The 23,427-nt window shown below is 45.6% G+C and overlaps 1 protein-coding gene across 1 annotated transcript in view; it reads right to left on the reverse strand.

Moving 5' to 3' along the window:
* LOC136373456 (glypican-4-like) overlaps nucleotides 1-23,427 on the reverse strand; it is a 117,628-nt gene that overhangs the window by 17,291 nt on the left and 76,910 nt on the right. Inside the window, 2 exon segments of the mRNA XM_066338353.1 lie at nucleotides 4,351-4,516; nucleotides 21,769-22,160. Of these exon segments, the coding sequence (XP_066194450.1) occupies nucleotides 4,351-4,516; nucleotides 21,769-22,160 (558 nt within the window).

The raw sequence follows: 23,427 nt of genomic DNA on the forward strand, positions 1-23,427 counted from the left end.
CTGACCAATTTATAGTTTTGGGGATGGCTTGTTCCATCCCCTTTGCTACCCATTCTTGATAATTTCTTATTTTTACTAATTGCCCTTCATTGTTTGGATTTCAACCTGGATCCTGGAGAGGAAAAACATCCTTAACATCCTCTTGTGTTGTCTTACAAAAGTTTTCTGCTAAATCCCCTGCTGTTTTCAAAACTAACTGTTTTTCTGTCTCTGTTAGTGCATCCAATAATAACTGGAGGTCAGACCAGTCTGGGTTATGCTGCTTAATCATATATCTTAACCTTTTAGCTGTTCCTATTGGGTCAGTCCTATAATTCTTGGCAACTTTTTCCCAGCCTTCTAAGTCAATTGTAGAGAAAGGGACTTTAACTAACACTGTTTCTTTCTCGGGTCCCACTGCTGCCTTTAAAGGGGCTTGTATAAATTTCCCTTGTTTGTTTTCTGGTCTGAGATGCTATGGGACTGCTTGTGATAGTGGAAGGTTCTTCATCATTATTATCACTGTCAAGCAATGGGGGATATAATACTGTTTGTAAGTCAGAGGTGCATGGAGGAGCAGACGGCCCAGCTTGTCTCCCTTCCAAGGGAGCTGAATCTGCTCCCCTTTGTCCCCTTTGCTCCTCAGGGGGTGGCCCAGATAAAGCTAGTAACTCCTGCGTTTGTGCCTCTGCTTGATAAACCTTGTCACGATTTGTGCAACGCTGGTTTATTGAGCAGGTACTACAGCATCGTTTAGGCTGCTTTCTGTTAGCTTTATTTTCCTTTTCAAGGGCTAATACCAGGGGATCAGAGGGGGCTCTGATCCCACAGTCCCTCTGCCATTCGGGATGATTTCGGAGGGAGAAAAACATTTCTGCATACGAAACTTCAGACCACTTCCCTTCACGTCTGAGGAAAAGCATAAGCTCCAATAAAGCATTATATTCTAAAGTCCCAGTCGATGGCCATTTAGCTCCATTTTCTAGCCGATACAAAGGCCACCACTGTGTGCAGTACTTTACAAGGGTGTGTTTGGATTCTGCACCTCCCGAGCTTGCAATCTCCTTCCAGTGAGCTAGAATACAGCCCAGAGGGCTTGCTTTAGGGATTCCCTCACTCTCTCCTGATCCCATTATCTCTTTTTCTTGTTCTGTTTCTACTCAAATCTTTTTCACACTTTTGTATAGTCTCTACCCAGTCTTTTATTTTATACTCCAAACCTCCGGGACTGCTTGTGATCTTTCACAGAAGTCCTCTAAAATCTCTGGTTTAGGGTCTTCACCACCCTGTATGCCACAATGAGCATCAGTATTAAATCTTCTACTCAAGAAAAAAACACCACTTGCTTTCCACAAAACATTAAGACAAACATCACTAAGCTGGAACGACATTTATCACACAAACCCTGAAGACAATACTCACAATAATCCATCCCTGTAGAAAACACTGCATCAAAGTAGAATAAAAAAAGAAACACCCTTAAGAGCAGAGCTCCAAGCCAGCCACACTAAACAAACCTAAAAGATACGCGGTAGTAGAAAATACGAAAAGTAAAAATGCAAAGAGTTTTCTCATGCACACATTAAGGAAGGAATATATATAAGCGGTAATTGACTGCAATTACACCTTTCAACAATGGCAATATTACCTCAAAAACACATCGCAACTTTCAAACCCACGGTTAGCTCACAAACACTTTCAGGCACTCACAAAACCAAACACAAAACACATCCGAACTTTTAGGAAAACTCGCACACTCAACCAAATAGCGGCAATAAACCAGGAATTCGCTCGATTCACCACCAGAATCGCTAGCGGCTGACCCACGGTCAGCGAACCCCTCCCCGCTGCCTTTCTCTCGGTCAGCGGTTCCTCCCGCTGGTCACACATTTGACCCAGCAATCGCTTGCAAGCCCAAACCCACCAAAACTCTCTTTGTGCGCCCCAGACGTCTCTGGGCGGCTTACCAATAGTCTTTACGAGGCCCCTTTTTAAAGAAATACATACCGTTTCTCCGCTGTTTAGGAGGTCGTTGTCTGCCCCCGCAGTGAACGACTCGAGAAGCGGAGGTCCTTCCAGGGAAAATCCCGGGGGCGCCTTAGGAAGTCCGCACCCCGGCCGGTCCTACGGCTGGGCAGAGAACGTCCCTTCGTGGTTGCCAAAATGACACGCGGAAAGACTCTAAAACTCAGAGACAAAGTGAGTTTTAGAGTAGGTATGTAATTTATTCAGCGCTGGGCACGATGCGGGATAGCTCCCAAAGGCACCCGCGCCCCTCACTCCCATTCTCTTTTAACCTCTAGATTGTTACATATGCATCAAATTTCGCAATACACTTATACATATTCATTTCTTGGCTTCTCTCCGCTTCGTATGTTAATTGTCTTATCAGTCCTTTGCGCCTGCGCAGGTGTCTCTGGTGGTCGTCCTGGGGGTCTCAGAGATGAAGAAGGATAGTCTTCCTCGGAGATGAACTTCTGACCTTGCTGTCTTGCACATGCCCACTGATCCTCTGGTCATAGTTCAAGCTTTGAAGCCAGGCTTATCTGGTCCTGGGGGCTCGACGCGCCTCCCTGTCTCAGTGTCCTTGGTAATCCTGCATTCTTGTCTTTTATTCTGCCCCTTATCAGGCACCCCTGCATTCCTCCCCTGCTGTTCCTGTACGCAGCCTTTTCTTGTAGAGCAGCAATACACACCATCTGAATGCCTATCCTTTAATTAGTATTCTTCTAATTTTTTTATGATTAATATCCTCTAGTTTCTAACCCCATATTTCACCATACTTAAGTAATGAGTGGGCAAGAAGTCTTTTGAGGAAGAAGCACTGCAAGAAGAAAGCTTTGCTTCCAATCTGGAATCACATGTATTTATTTTGTCTTGTTTAATAATCGTAATTATTGTATGCAGTCCCTGATCAGTCTCGTGTGACAGGGCTCACTGGCTTCCCCGGAGGTTCGTTTTTAGTCGCATACCACCTACAGCAATTAGCTGCTTGTGCTTTTGTCTGTTTTCTGGTATTATGTCCTTCCCTTTCATGGGATTCTTCTTTTCTACTTGGACTATGTTTGCAAGTGTCCTCACTTTGAGCTATTTCAGCAACAATCATAGTTGAAAAACTTAATATTCTCATGAGAAAGATGGCTGCGAGGACGGGGGGGGGGGGGGGGGGGGGGGGGGGGGGGGGGGGGGGAGGGAGCGGAGGAGGGTGTCATCCACCCAGAGAATGACTTGGAAATCCAACTTAGTGTCACATTTAGCTCCCTATATGGAATACACACACACACAAAAAAAAAGCCTTCTGAAAATAACACCCTGCACACATTCAGATGGCATGGGCAGCAAAGTGAAAATCCAGTGCACAAAACAGAGGAAAACAAGTTCTAAGACAAATGTAGCCTGAAATGTCAGCTAGCAGCAATTTCCTTTTTTTTTTTTTTTTTTTTTTTACAACTTAGTGAAATGGAAATCTTTTCTTTCTAACAATCTTTTTTTTTTTTTTTTTCCATGAGTGGAATGGAAAGAGTACCACAGCCTTTTCAGTAGCCGTAGATACTTTACATGTGCACTTCATCACACATTAACTAGAGGGAAGTGACTGCTCCCAAAGGATGCTTGATCACAGATAAATCAAACCTCCTGGAAAAGCAGCACAAATGAAAACATTTAACATAATCTATTGCCTGTGCCCCAAAATGTGATGCACTGCCAATTCTGATGAGCCTTCACCCAAGGTAGAATTTAACACTTCAGTCTAAATTTTATGTATTGAATGATACTGCGTATAAGCACAGAACAGAAATAACAAATAGGAGGAAGAGGATGGCAAAAGCACTCGCATAATGTCATGCAAGACCTGCTGATATTGCAAAAGGATGGTGGCCGAGCACCAAATGAGCTGTTTAAAAACATTCAGACATGTCCTATTCAATTTTTTAGTGTAAAATCCAGCCCTACAGCTTTTCCCAAAGCTCTTCATGGCTGGCAAGGAGACTCCCAGGCTGCTGAAGGAGAAAACTGACTTCAGGAAGGACAGTTGTATGGTGACAACAAGGTATAAGTAGGATAGAAAAACCAGCTTGCACGCATGCTTGGTCCAGCAAGAAGAAACATTCCAAGCCTACAAGCCCATGCCACCTCCATCCTCCTAAACCTTGCAGCAACACAAGTCACTGGCACAACATTCTCACTTTTTTAGAGGTTAATGTAAATGGCAAAAGGTGTGCTGTACACAGAAGTGTGGAAAGAAAAGACACCCATCACAGATACCTGAAAAACCTGCTGCAGCTCAGCAGAGTCACTCACAATGCTATTCAGGTGAGGGACACAGTATCAGTGAAGACCTACATGCAGTTTTAACTCATACTGCCTTACCCATAAAAATATTCCACTCAGCGTCCAAGTCCCCTTGGTTGGCCAAGCAGCCTCTCATGACATTAAAGCAGTAGTTGTAGCAGGGCTTCACCGACATGAGTCCTCGGCAGTGTGGGCAGTACATCATCTTCAGCAGCGCTCGTGTACCCTGTGGCGTGGGGTTTACCTTTACGAGAGAAAAAGAACAAGAAAATTAGCCCTCAGTCACTAAAGCAAAAAACCTCACACATTTACCCCCAAGGTGCATGGGACAGAGCTGTACAGAAGAGACAGCAGTGGGGTCAGCCATTGCCATCTGGTCTCTACTTATGTGGTCCAGAGATCTAAGGAACAGATGAAGGGGTCTGGCTCACCTCCTTGGGTGTATCTGCCACTCCAGGAGACATAGCCCTCATCTCTGCAAAACATTATTTGCATCATGCAGTACACCCTGTATGATGTGGGACCCCTCCCAGGGCTGCAAGGACAGCCAATCCAAGGGGACCGGCAGCACTCAAGCTCAGGGAAGGCAGTAAAATGCACCCAAGTCAAAAGATGTCACACAAAGCTGCACTCTCTGAGCCCTGCTGCAAACACATGCTGAAGATGATGATGATGATGGGATTTTTCAGGAAAAGGAGGACGTCAAGACGGGATGTCTGACACGATCCCTGTACCAAACCCACTGGGAGCATGCCTTCCTCCTCAGTGGGGCCGTGGCTCTTCCCGGACAATTGCCCAGCAGGGCTCTCCAGCACAGAGACCAGCTCCTTTATATCACATTCAAGTCCCTCAACACAGCATTTACATGACAGATACCCAGGTTCATTTATACTCTGCACTCATCACGCTCAGTAACACCATTCCCCACACCCAAAGGAGGTGGCAGCTACAACCCTGCAGCTGAGGACAAGCTGGGAGGACCCTCAAAGCCACCGTGCAGCTGCTGGGCATGTGAGTGGAGCTGTCTGCAGCAGGCACGTCACCCCTGAGCCTTCAACAGGGCTGTTTTCCAAAGTGACTCATGGTCATTCATGTTTGATTCACTCTCTGGCTCAGTTTAAAAATATTCATTGAAACCATTTCCATCCAGCCAGTCCAAGGAGAATTAGCTCCATCCCGACCCCATGGTGGATCCATCTGAAGCACTGAACAGAGAAACTCCCTAAACAGCAAGTTTAAGTGTTAATTAGCCACACATGAAAATAGAAAAAGATGCAATCAGAGATACACTGACAAAACATAAGTGGTGTCTGGTGTTTTAAACAATGCACCTAAGACTCTTTGTAAGGCATTTAGGAAAGTGCTCTAAAGAGGCTGTGATCCAAGACCATGCTGGAGGAGACACCCAACATCCCTGAGAAAGAGCAAAGTTCCTCAACACAAACAGCTGGAGATGTGGATGGCCTTCGCATGTCATCTGCTGGAGGTCTGGGAACTAACTTCATGGCAGAGAGGACAATAGGACTAAGTGGAGATGAATGTGCATGAGGAAGATCTGGTACCACACATACGCTGAGGACCTTACTATTGCCCATCTCAGTGCGAGGACTATGGAGAAACTAAGCCTAATCTGGTGCAAAAACTTGTTGACAACCTATGAAACTAGGAGGCAACAGATTTTAACAAAAACAAAGCAGAAAAGAAAAAGCATTATATAATCAGGCTGGCTTTGTTAATAACATCAGCAATTTTTTTTAAACCTTCTGTTCTTATTGTGGTAAATGTAATGGATAAATTCGTGTATCAAAGATTTGGTCTATTAAAAAGCCACTCCAGGGCATCTCCGAGATTCCAAGACGTGTGGTGCAAGCTGTGAAACCACAACATTTGCAACAGAAATGACATGGCCGGACTGGAGATGGCCCATTCATCAAGGATGGGCCTCCACTTTACAGCTGCTCGACATCTGATATCAATCTTGATAGGGGATCCGGAGGATGACCAAATCAGCACCCCAAAGACGAGATCCGGGAAGACTCCTGAATCGTCTTTTCATACTTAGGGGAATCCCTTTCAAGACCTCGCTTAGAATTAAAGAAATACATAAATATTTGGACTTTCAATGGACTTAGCCTCAGGACAAATAAACTGTATAAAAACCCTACACCAAGACCCAGTGGTGTGTGGCTGAGGTTGGATGGTACCGTTGTTACTGTCACTCTGCCCACTCAGCATTCGATTGATGTTGTCCGAATTTATTGTGGCTTTTTTATTTGGTTTTGGAAATTTGCTAAATAAATTCTGTTATTTTGAATTGGCTTCTAATAATTTATAACATTATGGAAAAAGATGACATAACTGCTGTGTTTCTGACAACTCCAGAAAAAACATGGTTTCTCTTCAGCAGGCAAGTGAACTGGTTAGAGAGACAGAAGGACAATTTTCTGCAGCTGATGTAGTTCAGCACTGGATTTTGGCTGGCCAACAATGTTCATCAGACAGCACTTTACCCTTCTTTTTTCTACAAAGAGCTTGTTTGGCTGAGGGAAAGGAGAAAGCTGTTTGTGGTGGCTGTGGAATCTGATTCAGATGCTCCAGATCATATACACATTTTATATTATATATATATATATATATATTTGGAAGGCACAGTGGGAGCAGGAGTCCCAGCAGAAGATTCCCTATTGGGACAGCATGACTTTAAAGGAGAGCTGGATCAAATACTAAGAGCTAAAGCAACAGAAACCAACTGAATCAGATGATTTATAGTTGGAAAACTCGAAACAGGCAAATGTAAAGGTATCATCTGCTATCCAGATGGTGCAGTCCTTTCAGAAAAAAAAAAAGTGGCAGGGGGAACTAAATAACATCTCACACCCAGAGACAAGAGCTCTGAAGGATGCTCAAGTTTAGTAGTTTAGTTGTTTCTCTGATAAAAATCCCTTCCTGTGTCACTCAGCGGTAGGTGACAGGACGTCCATGCTAAGTCCAGAGGCTTATCAGTTGATCCTGGCCATCCTAGCACTGTTAGCCCTCAAAGGAGTGCTCTGCATCCTCCTCGGTATGGTAGTTTGAGAAGTTCAAGAACAAGTCAGTGACTAGGCATGAAAATTGACAGCTAATATAGCCACTAGAGATCATACGTCTCTGCGAACACACACAGGGTTAAATTCGGAGGAATCCCGGGAAACTGCCCTTTTTATTCCGGCCTCAAAAGAGGTAACCCAGCCTGGCTCCCTGCTTGCCGCAGGGGGCCGGGCCGGGCAGCCCTTCCAGGGGCCACAGGGCAGGGGGAGGGGAAGAGAGAGGGAGAGAGTCCCGTCTCCGTGGGATCAGGCTGGAGCGGCTGCTAAACATCCTGCCGATAAAGCTGCAGCCCAAGAGGCCTTGCCAGGCCTGCCCGGGCCCCAGCAGCTGCCGGCGCCACTGGCCCGGGCCGAGGGAGATGTCCCCCGGGCCCCAGGGAACAGCTCCGAGTCGGGCCCACCCCATGAGACCAAGGAGGGGAGGAAAGCCCAGCCATGCAAAGTCCCCTCCATCCCTGTAGCTTTGAAATCCTAGTGGCTGCTGCCTGGCAAAGATCACATGACCACCGCAGGCCCTGGGCAAGATATTAACTCTTTCATTGCACAGATGAAACTTGCAGAACATTGATCCTCTCTAGAGTGCGAGAAAGGTCAGAGTGGGAGACATTTAAAGAGACAGTATGAAGATACCAAGGTCAGTGAAAAAGAAGTTGTATCTTAAGTGATGAGGAGATAGTGAAGTTGCCTTAGCATTTTAAGCTGAAAGTCTTTTGTGAGCCATGGTAACAGACCGTAATATGCTAGAATATTCCTTTAAATCGTGGACAATATAAATTGAGGAGATGGATTGAAGCAAAAGTATTTGTGATGGACTAAGTGAATATTGATCTTATGAGAAGCTGTGATCTCGTGAGAAACTTGAACAGAGAGAGATTAGATGAAGAGGAAGATTCTGCCCCTAGAGAAAGAGAAAAGAGACCTCTGTTCCATGAGATGAAGAAAATCCTTTGCTTTTAGAGCTGTACATCTTTAAAATTAATACCTTATGAGTATGCATGAGTCCATGGCCCGTATGTAGCTGCGGGAAAGGCTCTGTGATATGGGAGGTTCACAACTGCAGATTTCCCCCCAGGCAGCTGCTTTTGTGAGAGTTAAAAGCCATAAGCAGACTGTTCTTTCTTATGGAAAGTTACCATAACAAACCAAGAGACTTCTCTCTCTAAATAGACTGATGAAAGACTATTTTATAAGTGGTACTGACCTAGTATTCTGAATTTTGTCTTTAAATGTTGTCTTTGAGAAAGAAAAGAAGCTGTTGGGGGAAGAGGGAAGTGTTTTGGAAGTTTCATTTTGATTCTCATTCTTCTTTTAGTGTGTGTTAATAAATCTATCTTTATACCCTTTAAGTTTGAGCCTTCTTTGCTTTTTCTCCAAATCCTATCGCACAGTAAGGAAAAAGTAGGTAATTTTGGTAGACACTCAAACCACTACAAAATGGTGCATTAGCCGGGAAAATCTAAATCAGTGAATGTGAAACCACTACACTCGGGAAGAAAAATTCGGTAAATGTTGATAGCACGAGCCAGGTGCTAGAGCGGTTTGAAGTGGAATGAGGAGCAGGAGGATTCCCCAACCCTATTGTGGAAAGCTGTAGCTTTATGAAAGGGATTGCATGGCAGCATGCTGCAAAAACCCACCTGCAGAGCCGTGACCCAGGAGGCCCCTTCCCATTTTAGGTTCCCACCTTGCCCCATGAATGCTGAGTGGCTGCAGCCCTGCAGCATCCCCTGCTTTGATAGTCCATAGGTGTTGATCTTTACAAATCCCAGCAGATGCAGGGGAAACTGAAGCTGCTTTCCTGCATTCCACAGCAGGTAATATGCAATGGTCACTTGGATTAGGTCCTTTGAGCAAAGACAGGATGATTTTAAAAGCAAGCGAGGTTTCGCTTCCTTCCCCACATAGGTTTGAGTCCTGCACAGAGCTGAGCAGAGGGTGATCACAAAGGGGTGATGGAAAAGACAAACCCCAGCCTGCAGAGACTGCCAAACCAAGCCCTACTACCGATGAATGTAACCCACAGGGAAGCTGTTAATGTGCAATACAGTCGCAGGTAAAGAGGAAGATAATGAGCAAATTCATCAGTCTAGAATTGGCATTTTATGGTGTCAAAAAGCAACAGGAAGGCACAATCAGAGATCACTCTAAGAGAGAGTTTTGGGGAAGATTATGAGCAATTACACCTCATTACAACAGTGATAAATGCTTAACTGCTGAGTATCACTGCAAGGAGAACCTTAACTCCTGGCATGGGGCCTGTACCCCATCCAGACCAGCTCTGTCTCTGTCAGTGGGGTGTGCCATATGTTGCATTGGCAATTCTTCACAAGCTTTTAATGTTGGCCCTGCCACGCCAGGTGCAAGCTCTTAAAACACCATTGTATGTAACAGTAAACCCAGATATGCTTTGTTCTGGGGTTGTGTTTATCTTGGAAAGCAACTCAAGTTCATTCAAACCGTACTCTAGAATGACCCTCAAAACCAAATAATCTCCTTTCTAATAAAGCAGAGTACCAAAGAAAGCTTTATTTGCTGGAGGGGATTTACTCTGGTAGATTTGAGCCCAGGTAGTAGTAGCTGCAGTGCACATAGCCTGTAAAAGCTTCTGATAGAAGTAAATGCACTTCAGTCCCTTCCTTTTATCTTGTGAAATTTATTTCCTTTCCATGGTATTCTACGTCACTGCAGCAATCCATCATCCTGCTGTTTTATCACGTAAATTACAATTTGTCCATATCTATACGCTTTGTCAAATGTGAAGATTAAAAGCTGCTAACAGATGTGTTTTGGCACCAATCTTTATATCGAACTTGCTCCTTAAAAATATAGATTTGCACACAATTCACAAAAATTAAGTGAAAAGCAAACAACTCAGGGCTTAATGCAAACATTTTGTATCACATTTGTTGGTGTAACGTCCCAACTTATATTGACTGGTGAAGGTAAAATCATGTTCCTGTAAAAATTACATGCTCTTGGCATAATAAAATCTATTTTTTCTTGGTACCTTGTCATACACATCCCACTTCAGAGTTTCACATGAGGGAAACTTACACCCTTAGCATTTTCCAACTTGCTGGGAATTGCAGCTGGATGCATTCCTCTAGTAGAAAAATCACCACTAAAGTACACACCTATGGAGTGCAATGCCTTTTTCACAGGCTACCACAAAACCACCAAAACTCAAGATAAATTGATCTGTTCAAGCAGATGAAGTTCAGAGAAGCAACCAGATTCTTTTTTATCTCATTCCCAAGGCAAGGAATAGCTGAGGAAGGATGACAGAGTTCCAACCATGGACAGTCCTGCAGGGAGCTCCCACCAGCTGTCAGACAGCCACAGCTACATTATATTCTCTCATTCTACTCTCCAGTTAACATTAAGAATGTTAATAATAACATTTAAAATCCTGTCAGCTTTAATAACTATTTATAATAACACCGACAACTCAGGCTTTCTTATTTTCCATGCTTGCACAACAGTGTTGCCATGCCAGCAGCACAGCTGCCAGAAAACATAAAAATCCAACAATTTGAAAACAAATGTAGTGAAATTACTTTTGTTTGATACTGTTTTCTTTGCAAAAAAATATGAACGACAGCAATACTGGCTGAAAGACTGGACGAGTAACTTCTCAGTGACACGAAAAGATGATTTCAAAAACATACTCTGAAGCTGCCCATGAGATGCTCTAGGTGAGCAGTCATCTTAGACAAGTGAGTTGTCATCGATTTTTGAGACCAACACAACCCTACTTGCATTACTTTTTCCTTTTCTCAGTGTTGTGCAAGGACATCATCTTGGCACATGTTGGTCCTGACGTTCAGCTCATTGTGAGGCAGAACATCACTTGGGAGGCTCCTGGTTTGCTTTCTCACCCCAAATATTCCAATATAAGTGTTTTGGAATTAACTACATATTTAACTAATTTTGCTGGCCTGGTGCTAGAACATTAACAATTTAGACAGCATCTGGTTCAACCACAGATTTGGGCCTCTGAGGTCTTGCATAAGGGAACACATTTAGGGGTGATTTTGGGAACTGCATGACTGTCTCAACACTTGCTACCCACTGCGATGTCTGCTGCAGTATTATCTTGTGCAAGGAAAAGTTTAAGAGTACAATTCCCTACTTACAGCGTGCTCCCCCCACTCCAGATGTGACAGTGCCAAGAGGAAAAGCAGAGCTCCTGAGACTCACACCACCAGGCACTCAAGCTGCTCAGTCTTAACATTCACATGCTTGTCTTCCCCAACAGCAACCCCAGCCCACAAGGGGCACGGGAGACCTCAGGGTGCCAGCCAAGTGGATGCCTCTTCCTCTGAACACTTACATAGCAATGCCAGGCTCAGCATCTCCTGCTCATGGTGCCCTTGGGACCAAAGGGCCTTTCACATCAAGCTTGCTCTCTGTAGGAACAAGCCTCTCCTTGCCTCAGACACCAAGGATCATGAGGAGCGTTCCATTTGCTATAATGAGCAAAGCAGCAGGGACAGTTATCCGGGCATCTACAACCAAAACCATCCTTAATTATCCCTCACATTGTTTTAAAAATTAGCAGCAGAACCACAGTGCAGGGCAGAGAAAGAAAAAGCCAAAACCATGCCAGTGGGCTGAAGTACTCCTGCATGACACCATCGGCTCCAAATCCAGAGTCCTATCCACACACTCCCAGCCCTAAATCTGAGCTGACTGCTGCTTCAGGATGCTTTGAAGGCCTAGCACAGCCCCTCAGATGTCTGGAATAGAGGCAGATGCAGTCACATTCTTGGTAGGTCTTCTCCGGGTTATCTTTGATGTGGAGAAGTGCTTGGTATTGTTTTCTGCATTGATGTTTGCCCCTGGTATGTGGAAGGAAATGTCCTTGTGCACAGCAGCCCCTTGGTCCAGCCTTGTGTCTTGCAACCTGCTGCCTGGACAATACTGCCTCTTTGGAGGTCCCTCTGCTACACACCAAAAGGGCTCCTTAGCTCCTCTGGCTGTTTCTTAGTTACCTACATAGCAGAAGTGTTGTCCCCTGTTCTGGGTTGACCTGTCTCCTATCCCATATCCTGGACTACATTGTTGTGTCTGGCAGCTGCCCCCTCCCTCTCTGGCGGGGCCTGCTGCTTTTGCTGCTGGCTCGCTCTCTCTCGCTCTCTCTCTCTGCCTGCCTGCTGCCTGCCCTTGATGCTGGCTTTTGCCGCTTCTGTTTGTTTTTTTTTCCTTCCTTTTTTTTCCCCCGCAATATTTTGGACCAGCTCCGGACCTGACCTGACCTGAGAAGTCAGAGAATTCCTGGGCCTGCAAAGAAGCTGCGTACCCTCCCCCACAATAACTAGGTGTTTTTTTTCCTACTTTGGTGTTGGGGAGTGTTCTTTTTCATTGTCAATAAACCGTTTTTTTCCACTTTTCCTCCAAGGTATTTTCCTTCCCGAACCCAGGGCTGGGGGGGGAGGGGTGGTGGAGGTTTCGGTTTAGGGGGCTCCTTTTAGAGGTTCTTCCCTAATTTATTCCAAACCAGGACATTTCTTGGTGCGTTGGCCTGGAAAGGGCCAGAGAAAGTGGAAAAAACCTTAATAATAATATTGGTGGTTCTAATTGTTTTGTGGGTGTATTGGGATGGTTTTTTCTGGATTCATAATGTCATTCGGGGTGAAAGCCTGCCAATATTTCTGGTCCCCAGGGGTTTTTGAGGTCTTAATACCTCTGTGGTACCTAGGGTTATTCCCTTATCTAGAAAAAGCTCTGGTATTGCTCCTAATATGTAGTTTTTGGGGCCGTGGGGCGCTAACCAGAATATTCATTAGGCTGGGCTTGCTTGTGATGCTTTATAGGAGGGCTGTTAAGATGCTTAAATCTATTCCAGGAGTGTATAGTTCGTTGTTATGGTGGTGCATTCTGTTTGTTAGGGGAGAAGCAGGGGGAGAGTTTTTTCAGCCTCTGTCTTCCCTCTTCTCCTTTGAATTGTTTACATCTCTATTAGAAAATGTTGGGTTTCCCCTGAGTGTTAAAGAGACCATCTTTCTGGCATTTAATTTAGTAAGTTTTCTCTATACTGTCTGCAGTTTATATAAAATGAAAGCTGAGATCTCTAAAGGGGCTAATGAGACTCCTGATTTAGGGGTAAAGCCCACAAAGAGGAATCTTGAGTGGAGTGGGAAATGGGAAGATATGGGCCAAATTTTAAAGGAATTTTCTGATCCTATAATCTGGGACTTCCCATCTGAACAAATTCAGAACCCAGCTGAGGTGGCCAAGTATTTGAAAGAGAAGTGCCGTGGTAATAATAAGGAGAAAAGGATTATTGCAGTGAGCTGGGCCCTGGCATATGTTTATCGTACTCTGCTAGATACTGAAGGACAGCAGATAGAAGAAAGGGAACAGGGAGATAAGCTAGTTACCATCCCAGTCACCCAGGCTGCAGCTAATATCCCGGGCTCCAGGCCAAAAGCTAAACCAGACAGGGAGTCTAAGACACTGGCAGTTGCCGGGGCAAAGAGAGCACGAAAGACTGATCGACCAGTAGAGGATGATGCAGGTGAAGGACCCTCGAGGCCTCCCGAGGACATCCAATCAGAAGGTGGACAAACTGACATAAAATCAGAAGCCGAACCAACTGACACCCAATTGGGAGCCGGACCAACTGGCCTAAGATGTAAAGCCCAACCAGCTGGCACAAGATCAGGTTCCACCATTGATTCCTTTTCCCTGAAGGACCTTCAGGATTAAGAAAGGATTACACTCGGCGATCAGATGAGTCTATAATTAGTTGGTTAGTCCGTCTCTGGGATGCTGCAGGCGAAGCTACAATTCTGGATGGCACTGAAGCAAGGCATTTGGGCCCCCTGTCACATGATCCAGTTATTGACCAAGGAATGATGAGGGAGGCTACCCCTTGCAGTCTCTGGGAACGAGTCCTGGGAAGTGTGGCACAAAGATACCTGTGTGCAGACGATCTTTACATGCAGCAAACCCAGTGGAAGACCATAGAACAAGGGATTCAACACTTGAGAGAAATGGCAGTGGCAGAGATAATCTTCTCAGATGACCTAAACACTAAGAACCCAGACTTGGTACCATGTACACCCGTGATGTGGCGAAAACTTGTACGACTTGGACCATCTGAATACACTTCTGCTCTAGCAATAATGAAGTGGGAGGAGACACATGAAATCATGCTCAATATGGCAAGGAAGCTTCGAGCATATGCTGATGCAGTACATGGCCCAACTCACGCCAGAATTGCAGCTGTGGAAACATGACTGCAGAAATTGGAAGATAAATTAGAGGAAAATCACAAAAAACTCAGGGAAGAGATTAGGGAGGACTTCCTCCAAATTTCAGCCGTTCATATTAGAGGCCCTGGTGTTCAACGCGGGCGTACCTCTGTTGGGGAGAGAAGGCACACCCCGCGAACCAAGTTGTGGGTCTTTTTGTGTGAAGCTGGGGAGGACATGAGGAGATGGGATGGAAAACCCAAGGCTGCTCTGGCGCAACGAGGGGATAAATTGAAGGAAGGTAGGATTTGTCCTGGGTTGTAGTTTAGGATGTATTCTATCACCATCTTCAGTTAATGGCCCATCAATGCCTTTTGCATGACTCAGAGACAACGACCTCCGGGAGTTATCTCTCTCTTTAATGGGCCATTAAGGCTCTCTTCCATGACTCATCATCCCATTGTGAGATGCTCCGCCCATGGGGAAGAGCCAAGCATTGTCACCTGGATATAAGCTGGGATTTGGGACAGTAGAAGCAGCCCTCATCCACTGGATTCCCAGAGGACCAGAGCTACCAGACCTTTCTACAAGATTTCTGTTTCAGGAAGACCACCTCGTCTGAACTGTTTCCATCACCCTGATCAGGTTGTATTCTGACTCTGTCAGTGGTTTTTCTTTTTGTATTTATTTTATTTTATTTTATTCTATTTTATTTTCCTTTTCTTCTCATTAAATTTTATTTCTGACTTAAAGCCTCTTACTTGGTTTGTTTTCAAACCACAACAGGATTCAAAGAGGAAGTCCTACTAAACAGAGAGCAGCACCAGCTGTCTGCAGCCAGGACGTTAGGTATGGTGGCGATCATGATATGTCTGATCCCCTGGAGGGAACCTCTGGGACATGCACCCACGGAAAGAAGGATAATCACACTTGGAGGGGCCCTGCCTCTAGCCAGGTAGAGGTTAGGGAAAATCGTGTGTTTTGGACAGTGTGGGTTCATTGGCCTGGCACATTAGAACCACAACAATATGAGGCCTTGGTTCACACTGGTGCACAGTGCACATTGCTCCCATCAAGACAAGTGGGAGAAGACTCTGTTTCTATTGCTGGTGTGACAGGAGGATCACAGGATTTTACTTTGGTGGAAGCTGATGTTAGTCTGACTGGAAATGAGTGGAAGAGGCACCCTATTGTGACTGTCCCAGAGGCCCCATGCATTTTGGGCATAGACTTCCTTCGAAATGGGTATTTCAAAGACCTAAAGGGATTCAGATGGGCATTTGGGATAGCAGCTGTAGAGACAGAGGGTGTTAAGCAATTGGACTCCTTGCCTGGACTATCAGATAACCCATCTGCTGTAGGACTTGTGAAAGTGGAAGAGCAACAAGTGCCAATTGCCACTTCCACAGTGCATCAACGACAGTACAGAACAACTCAAGATGCAGTGATTCCCATCCACAAAATGATCCGGGAGTTGGAGAGCCAAGAGGGTGGTCTGTAAAACCCACTCACCCTTTAACAGCCCCATATGGCTTGTGCGCAAGTCGGATGGAGAATGGAGATTGACTGTGGACTACAGGGCATTGAATGAAGTGACTCCACCGCTGAGCGCTACTGTGCTGGACATGCTGAAACTCCAGTATGAGCTGGAGTCCAAGGCAGCAAGGTGGTATGCCACTATTGACATCGCCAATGCATTTTTCTCCATTCCTCTGGCTGCAGAATGCAGGCTTCAGTTTGCTTTCACCTGGAGGGGTGTGCAGTACACTTGGAATCGACTGCCCCAGGGGTGGAAGCACAGTCCTACCATTTGTCATGGGTTGATTCAAACTGTATTGGAAAAGGGTGAAGCTCCAGAACATCTGCAGTACATCGATGACATCATTGTGTGGGGGAACACTGCAGTTGAAGTGTTTGAAAAAGGAGAGAAGATTATCCAGATTCTCCTGAAAGCTGGTTTTGCCATCAAGAAGAGTAAAGTCAAGGGACCTGCTAGAGAAATTCAGTTCCTGGGAATTAAGTGGGAAGATGGACGGCATCAGATTCCCACTGATGTCATCAATAAGATCACAGCGATGTCTCCACCAACTAACAAGAAGGAGACACAAGCTTTCCTAGGTGCCATAGGTTTTTGTAGGATGCATATTCCAGAGTATAGCCAGATTGTGAGCCCTCTCCACCTGGTAACTCGCAAGAAAAACACTTTCCAGTGGGGCCCTGAGCAGCAACACGCCTTTACTCAGATCAAACAGGAGATTGCTCACGCGGTAGCCCTTGGCCCAGTCAGGACGGGACCGGACATAAAGAACGTGCTCTATTCTGCAGCCGGGAGCCATGGTCTGTCCTGGAGCCTTTGGCAGAAGGTGCCTGGGGAGACTCGAGGCCAACCACTGGGATTTTGGAGTCGAAGTTACCGAGGGTCGGAAGCCAGCTATACTCCAACAGAAAAGGAAATTCTAGCAGCCTATGAAGGGGTTCGGGCCGCCTCAGAGGTTATAGGCATGGAAGCACAACTCCTCCTGGTACCCCGACTACCAGTGCTAGGGTGGATGTTTAGAGGAAAGGTTCCCTCCACCCACCACGCCACCAGTGCTACCGGGAGCAAGTGGATTGCCCTCATTGTACAACACGCTCAAGTTGGGAAATTGAATCACCCTGGAATTTTGGAAGTAATTACAAACTGGCCCAAAGGTGAAAGTTTCAGTGTTGCAGATGAAGAACAAGAACCAGTGACCCGGGTTGAGGAAGCTCCGCCATACGACCAGTTGCCGGCAGAGGAAATATGTTACGCTTTATTCACCGACGGTTCCTGCCGTGTCATAGGGATGGGTCGGAGGTGGAAGGCAACTGTATGGAGCCCCACAAAACAGGTCATAGGGGTCGTTGAAGGAGAGGGTGGATCCAGTCAATTTGCTGAACTTAAAGCCATTCAACTGGCCCTAGATATTGCAAAGAGAGAGAAGTGGCCAAGGCTCTACCTATACACTGATTCTTGGATGGTAGCCAATGCTCTGTGGGGATGGCTGAAGAAATGGAAAGAGGCGAACTGGCAGCGTAGAGGGAAACCAATTTGGGCTGCTGAAGAGTGGAAAGATATCGCTGCCCGGTTAGAAAACCTACCTGTGAAGATTCGCCATGTAGATGCCCATGTCCCCAAGAGTAGAGCTAATGAGGAGCAGCAAAATAATCAGCGGGTAGATCAAGCTGCAAAGATAGGGGAGTTGAAGATAGATCTTGACTGGGAGCACAAGGGAGAGTTATTTCTAGCACGATGGGCCCATGATGCCTCAGGTCACCAAGGTAGAGATGCCACCTATAAGTGGGCACGAGACCGAGGGATGGATTTAACCACGGACAGCATTTCTCAAGTTATCAGTGACTGTGAGACGTGCGCTGCCATTAAGCAAGACAAGCGGATGAAGCCTCTCTGGTATGGAGGGCGGTGGTCTAAGTACAAGTATGGGGAGGCCTGGCAGATTGATTACATCACACTACCTCAAACCCGCCAAGGCAAGCGTCATGTGCTGACCATGGTAGAAGCCACCACAGGATGGTTGGAAACCTACCCTGTGTCTCATGCTACAGCCCGCAACACCATCTTGGGCCTTGAAAAGCAGGTCCTTTGGAGGCACGGCACTCCCGAGAGAATTGAGTCAGACAATGGGACTCATTTTAAAAATAATCTTATTAAAACCTGGGCTAGGGAACATGGCATTGAATGGGTATATCATATCCCCTACCATGCACCAGCCATGGGTAAAATGGAGAGGTACAACGGGCTTTTAAAAACCACCCTGAAAGCATTGGGTGGAGGGTCCTTAAAAAATTGGGAGGAGCATTTAGCAAAAGCCACCTGGTTAGTTAACACTCGAGGTTCCACCAACCGAGCGGGTCCTGCTCAGTCCCAGCACCTTAATATAGTAGATGGAGATAAAGTCCCAGTGGCCCATGTTAGAGGTTTGTTGGGAAAGACAGTATGGATCAACCCGGACTCGAGTACAGGCAAACCCATCCGTGGAGTTGTCTCTGCTCAAGGACCGGGTTGTACATGGTGGATAATGCAGAAAGATGGAACAATACGATGTGTACCTCAGGGAGATCTGAATATGGGGTAAGATTGATATGTGCTGAATGTTACTACCATTGTCTGCACGTTAGATCAGTTAGACATGAAACAGAAGGAAATGTGTAAGTGTCGAAGATCTGAGCAAGTAAGACGGACGAAAATGTGTAAGTGTTAAAGGTCTGAGTAAGTGAGATGAAAGTTTTAATTGGATGCATATATGGGATAAGGGGTGGAATGTTCTGGGTTGACCTGCCTCCTATCCCATATATCCATCCCATATGTTGGATACATTGTTATGTCTCGCAGCTGCCCCTTCCCTCTTGGGCGGGTGCCTGCAGTTTTTTTTCTTTCTTTCTTTCCTGTTTCGGCTCTTTCTTCTGCTAGCTTGGCTGCCTTTGCCTTGGCTTCGCTTTGCTTTGCTTTGCTCTCCGGCTGCCCCTGCCGCCGTTCCCCACCCCCACTGCTTCTGTTTGTTTGGTTTTTTGGGTGTTTTTTCCCTCCTTCCTTCTTTCCCCCCCCCCCCCCCCCCAAGGTTTGAACCGGCTCTGGACCTGACCTGAGAACTTGGAGAAGTCCCTGGGCTTGCAACAGACGTGTCGCATACTCCTCATCATCACAGTAACCCGTCTTTTCCCACTATTCGGTGTTGGGGAGTGTTTTTCTGTCAATAAACCGGTTTTTCCACTTTTCCTCCAAGGTATTTTTCCTTACCAAACCCAGGGCTGGGGGGGGGGGGGGGGGGGAAAGAGGTGATGGAGGTTTGTTTTTAGAGGACTCCTTTTAGAGGTTCTCCCCTAATTTATTCCAAACCAGGACAGATTCACACTGAATGAGATTAAAACACTACAGAAAAGATTATTATTCCTTCTACTGGTGCAACTAAAGCTTAGGTATTCAACAGCAGGGACTTTTGTTACTGCTTGGAAAAGTCACTCCGTTGTAGGATTTCCAGTCCAACTTGTGAAATTGAAGTGGAAAGTAGAGCAACTGAGATTGTCCATTGCATGTGAGCTATTTTTGCAGCTGCGTGGGACTCTGGGTAGCTTTCCAAACTCATGCAATTAATCCTAGAGTTGAAGGCAACTCTACACTCAAGGATCTTCAAAAGGGAAAGAGAAATCACGATGCCACCTCAGGTTCACGACTGATTCGTAACAGATGCAGGGACCATAGCCCTTGTGGTTCCATGTCAAGTCTGGAGACGTTTTGATGAATTCTGAGCAGATGGAGCATAAACATGATCCCTCACCCATGCACGTTTACTGCCTATCAAGTAATTGCACTGTATAGGGTCTTAATGTCCAGATCTCCCATCTGAATATTTCATCCACACTCTACAGCAGTAAAAACCCCATTCCCTGACCACAACAGCTGCCACAGCCACAAAACAAGGGCCACCAAATCTGAAATCCCAACCAAGAGTCAGCAGGCTTGGCCAGTGGCCTGGCACAGAGACATAACACTATCTGCCACCACCTCTCCCTTCCACCAGGACAGCATTCCTGAGGCTGAAAGGTTTTGTGGTCTCGTAATAGTGACCCCACATGTCACACATAGAGCTCCACACACCCATCCTCAACCAGCAGCACATTAATCTAACTTGAGAGTCATCTCTATTAGGTGGGGAGTCAAGGTGTCCAAGGACCTAAACCTGTCACTACTAACTTAGAACTCACTCCTGGAGTCTGGGTATTTTAGTTAAGCAACTCCTTCCTTGCTAATATTATTTGCCCTTCCATACATGTTCAGGCACCTATTGCTGGCTGTTTGCCTCATTTCTCTTAATGAAAAATTAACATGGAAGCTGACTTCTTTTTTCCCCTATTCTCAGAGACAGTATTTTAATATTATACCCATCAGTCAAAGAAATTTGAATTATTATCTCATTTAAGGATGCTGTTTGTGATGTCTACAGAAGTGCATTCTGCTTCTAATAGTATCTGAACAGCTATTTTTTTTTTTTTCCTGGAATTTGGGATGATTCAAACTCCGGCCTGCTCTTTCAGCCTCACATTTTATTACTCCATAACCAGGTAGAGAGAAAGTTAACGTCTCTCTGCCCAATTAAATTATTACAAGAAAACTTCCACAGCCCACAGGAAATGAGTTGAGTTTCTTAAAAGGAAATCACTAATATTTGTTATCTTACATAATCACTTCAAGGTGATTATTGACTGTTCCCTATACCATATAACTCAGACTAAAATTAAAGACAAATCTCATGTCAAAAAAGCAGTCGCCCTACTTAAACAACTCCAAAGTGATTTATATGAAGAGGGAGGTAAACATTTAAGTGACCAACACATCACTGTTACTCTAAGTTTTCTTGCCTTCTGATTGTTTGAATCTTTGTAGTCAAAATTCTCACAAAGCTTCATATAAATATTTAAAAATATCTACATTGTTTACATATTTCTCCTCTGAGAGGAGTCTTGTAATTGATAATAATGTTCACCTACAAAGTCAAAGAAGTGGCAACCTGTGTAGCCAATCTCTTGCCTTTTAATAAAGTGTATATATATAAAATTAAAGAAATTAAACGAAAGCTTTCCTGCTTAACCTCCTGCTGCCTGCCTCGTTCTTTCGTATCCCTAACACATCAGAGCTGTTTTATCCTCCCCAAAAAGTGACTTTACTATAAAAGTCTGAAGTCTAACTTGTGCTGCATGTGTGGCACCAAGTACAAGTGGCTTCTGCCCTGTGCAGATGGCTCTTGCTTACTGTTATCACAGAAATGCTGTTTGATCATGTGAACTGCCTCTCTCCATGCCCTGGAGCAACGAGCAAATCATCAACTTCTCCATAATAGATGCCCGTAGCATCCGTGACTCACTTTAATTTAAAGGCAATATTATGAAGAAGATATGGCCATTACACAAACAAACATGGTTATTTCCACTGCAGAAGGCATTTAATTTCCTGCTGTTGTTCCCTAGACAGCAGGAAAGCATCCATCTGGGGAACCGGGCTGTGGTGTCCTCAGAACATGATTCTACCATGCAACAGCACAGCCTACATAGGTGGTGCTGGGTCCCAACTGTGCTCAACTATCACTGCCTCCTTTAGGTACAGGACATCAGGGAGAGATGCTGCCCATCATGGGCCCAAGGGACACGGGGACGAACAGTCAGGGGACAGAGCTCACCGCAGACACTTTGCTGATGACATCCCTGGCGACAGCCAGGCCCTGTGCGAAGGTGCGGGCGGCCACGAAGGCTCGCGTCACTTGCAGCTTGAGCTTCCGCGGCACATCCCCGAAGGGCTTCAGATGCTCCGTGTACTTGCTGACACACTCCAGGTACTCATCCGTGAAGTGGTACTGGGGATTGACCAGCCGGAACATGCGCTCCAGCAAGTGCACCCAGAACTCGTTGAGCATCTCCTCCAGGTTGATGCTGCCGCCCACATAGTAGCGCTTCAGCTCCACAAAGAGGTTCTTGAACAGCTCCGAGTTCTGCATGTACAGTCGGCCGTAGGTACGCAGAAACATGTCATTCAGAGACTTCTCAGCGTTCTCCAGGAGCTCTTTGAAGAACTCTAGGAAAGAGGGAGAGAAGATATGGTAAAAATGGGCACTAGGTTGTGTGTTCACACACTCCTACAACCACTGCTTAACTGGAGGATTAGCACAACGAGACCATGTTGTGGTTTTGAAAACAAACCAAGTGAGAGGCTCTAAGTCAGAAATAAAATTTAATGAGAAGAAAAGGAAAATAAAATAGAATAAAATAAAATAGAATAAAATAAAATAAATACAAAAAGAAAAACCAGTGACAGAGTCAGAATACAACCTGATCAGGGTGATGGAAACAGTACAGACGAGGTGGTCTTCTTGAAACAGAAATCTTGTAGAAAGGTCTGGTAGCTCCGGTCCTCTGGGAATCCAGTGGGTGAGGGCTGCTTCTACTGTCCCAAATCCCAGCTTATATCCAGGTGAGAATGCTTGGCTCTTCCCCATGGGCGGAGCATCTCACAATGGGATGATGAGTCATGGAAGAGGCATTGATGGGCCATTAACTGAAGATGGTGATAGAATACATCCTAAACTACAACCCAGGACAATCCACCCCTTATTCTATTACCATCTACAACATGCCTAAATCAATACATTCTTACAGATGAATGCATATATACATACAGAATGAAACCTTACACACTGCTCTCACTTAAAATTAAGTCTCCCTGTGGTACACAACGGGTTTCTCCATCTTTCTGCATTACCCACCAAGTGTAGCCAGGTCCTTGAGCAAAGACAATCCCATGGACAGGTCTGCCTTTGCCTGAAGTGGAATTAATCCAAACACTCTTTCCTAAAATGCCCTTCATGTGTACCACAGGTACTTTGTCTCCATCCACTGTGTGTAAGGGTTCAGACTGGGCAGGACCACCTCGATTGATAGACCCTCGGGTGTTAACTATCCATGTGGCTTTGGCTAAGTTTAGTTCCCAATTCTTGAAGGTTCCCCCACCAAGTGCCTTCAGGGCAGTCTTTAATAGTCTGTTGCACCGTTCAACTTTCCCGGCAGCTGGTGCATGATAAGGAATGTGGTATATCCATTCAGTACCATGTTCTCTAGCCCAGATGTTTATAAGGTTGTTCTTGAAATGGGTCCCATTGTCCGACTCAATTCTCTCAGGGGTGCCGTGTCTCCACAGGATTTGTTTTTCAAGGCCCAGGATGGTGTTCCGGGCAGTGGCATGAGGCACAGGGTGGGTTTCCAGCCATCCAGTGGTGACTTCCACCATGGTCAGCACGTACCGCTTTCCTTGGCGTGTTTGGGGAAGGGGGATATAGTCAATTTGC

Source organism: Sylvia atricapilla, chromosome W, assembly GCF_009819655.1.
Source record: "Sylvia atricapilla isolate bSylAtr1 chromosome W, bSylAtr1.pri, whole genome shotgun sequence".
In the NCBI taxonomy this organism is placed as follows: Eukaryota; Metazoa; Chordata; class Aves; order Passeriformes; family Sylviidae; genus Sylvia; species Sylvia atricapilla.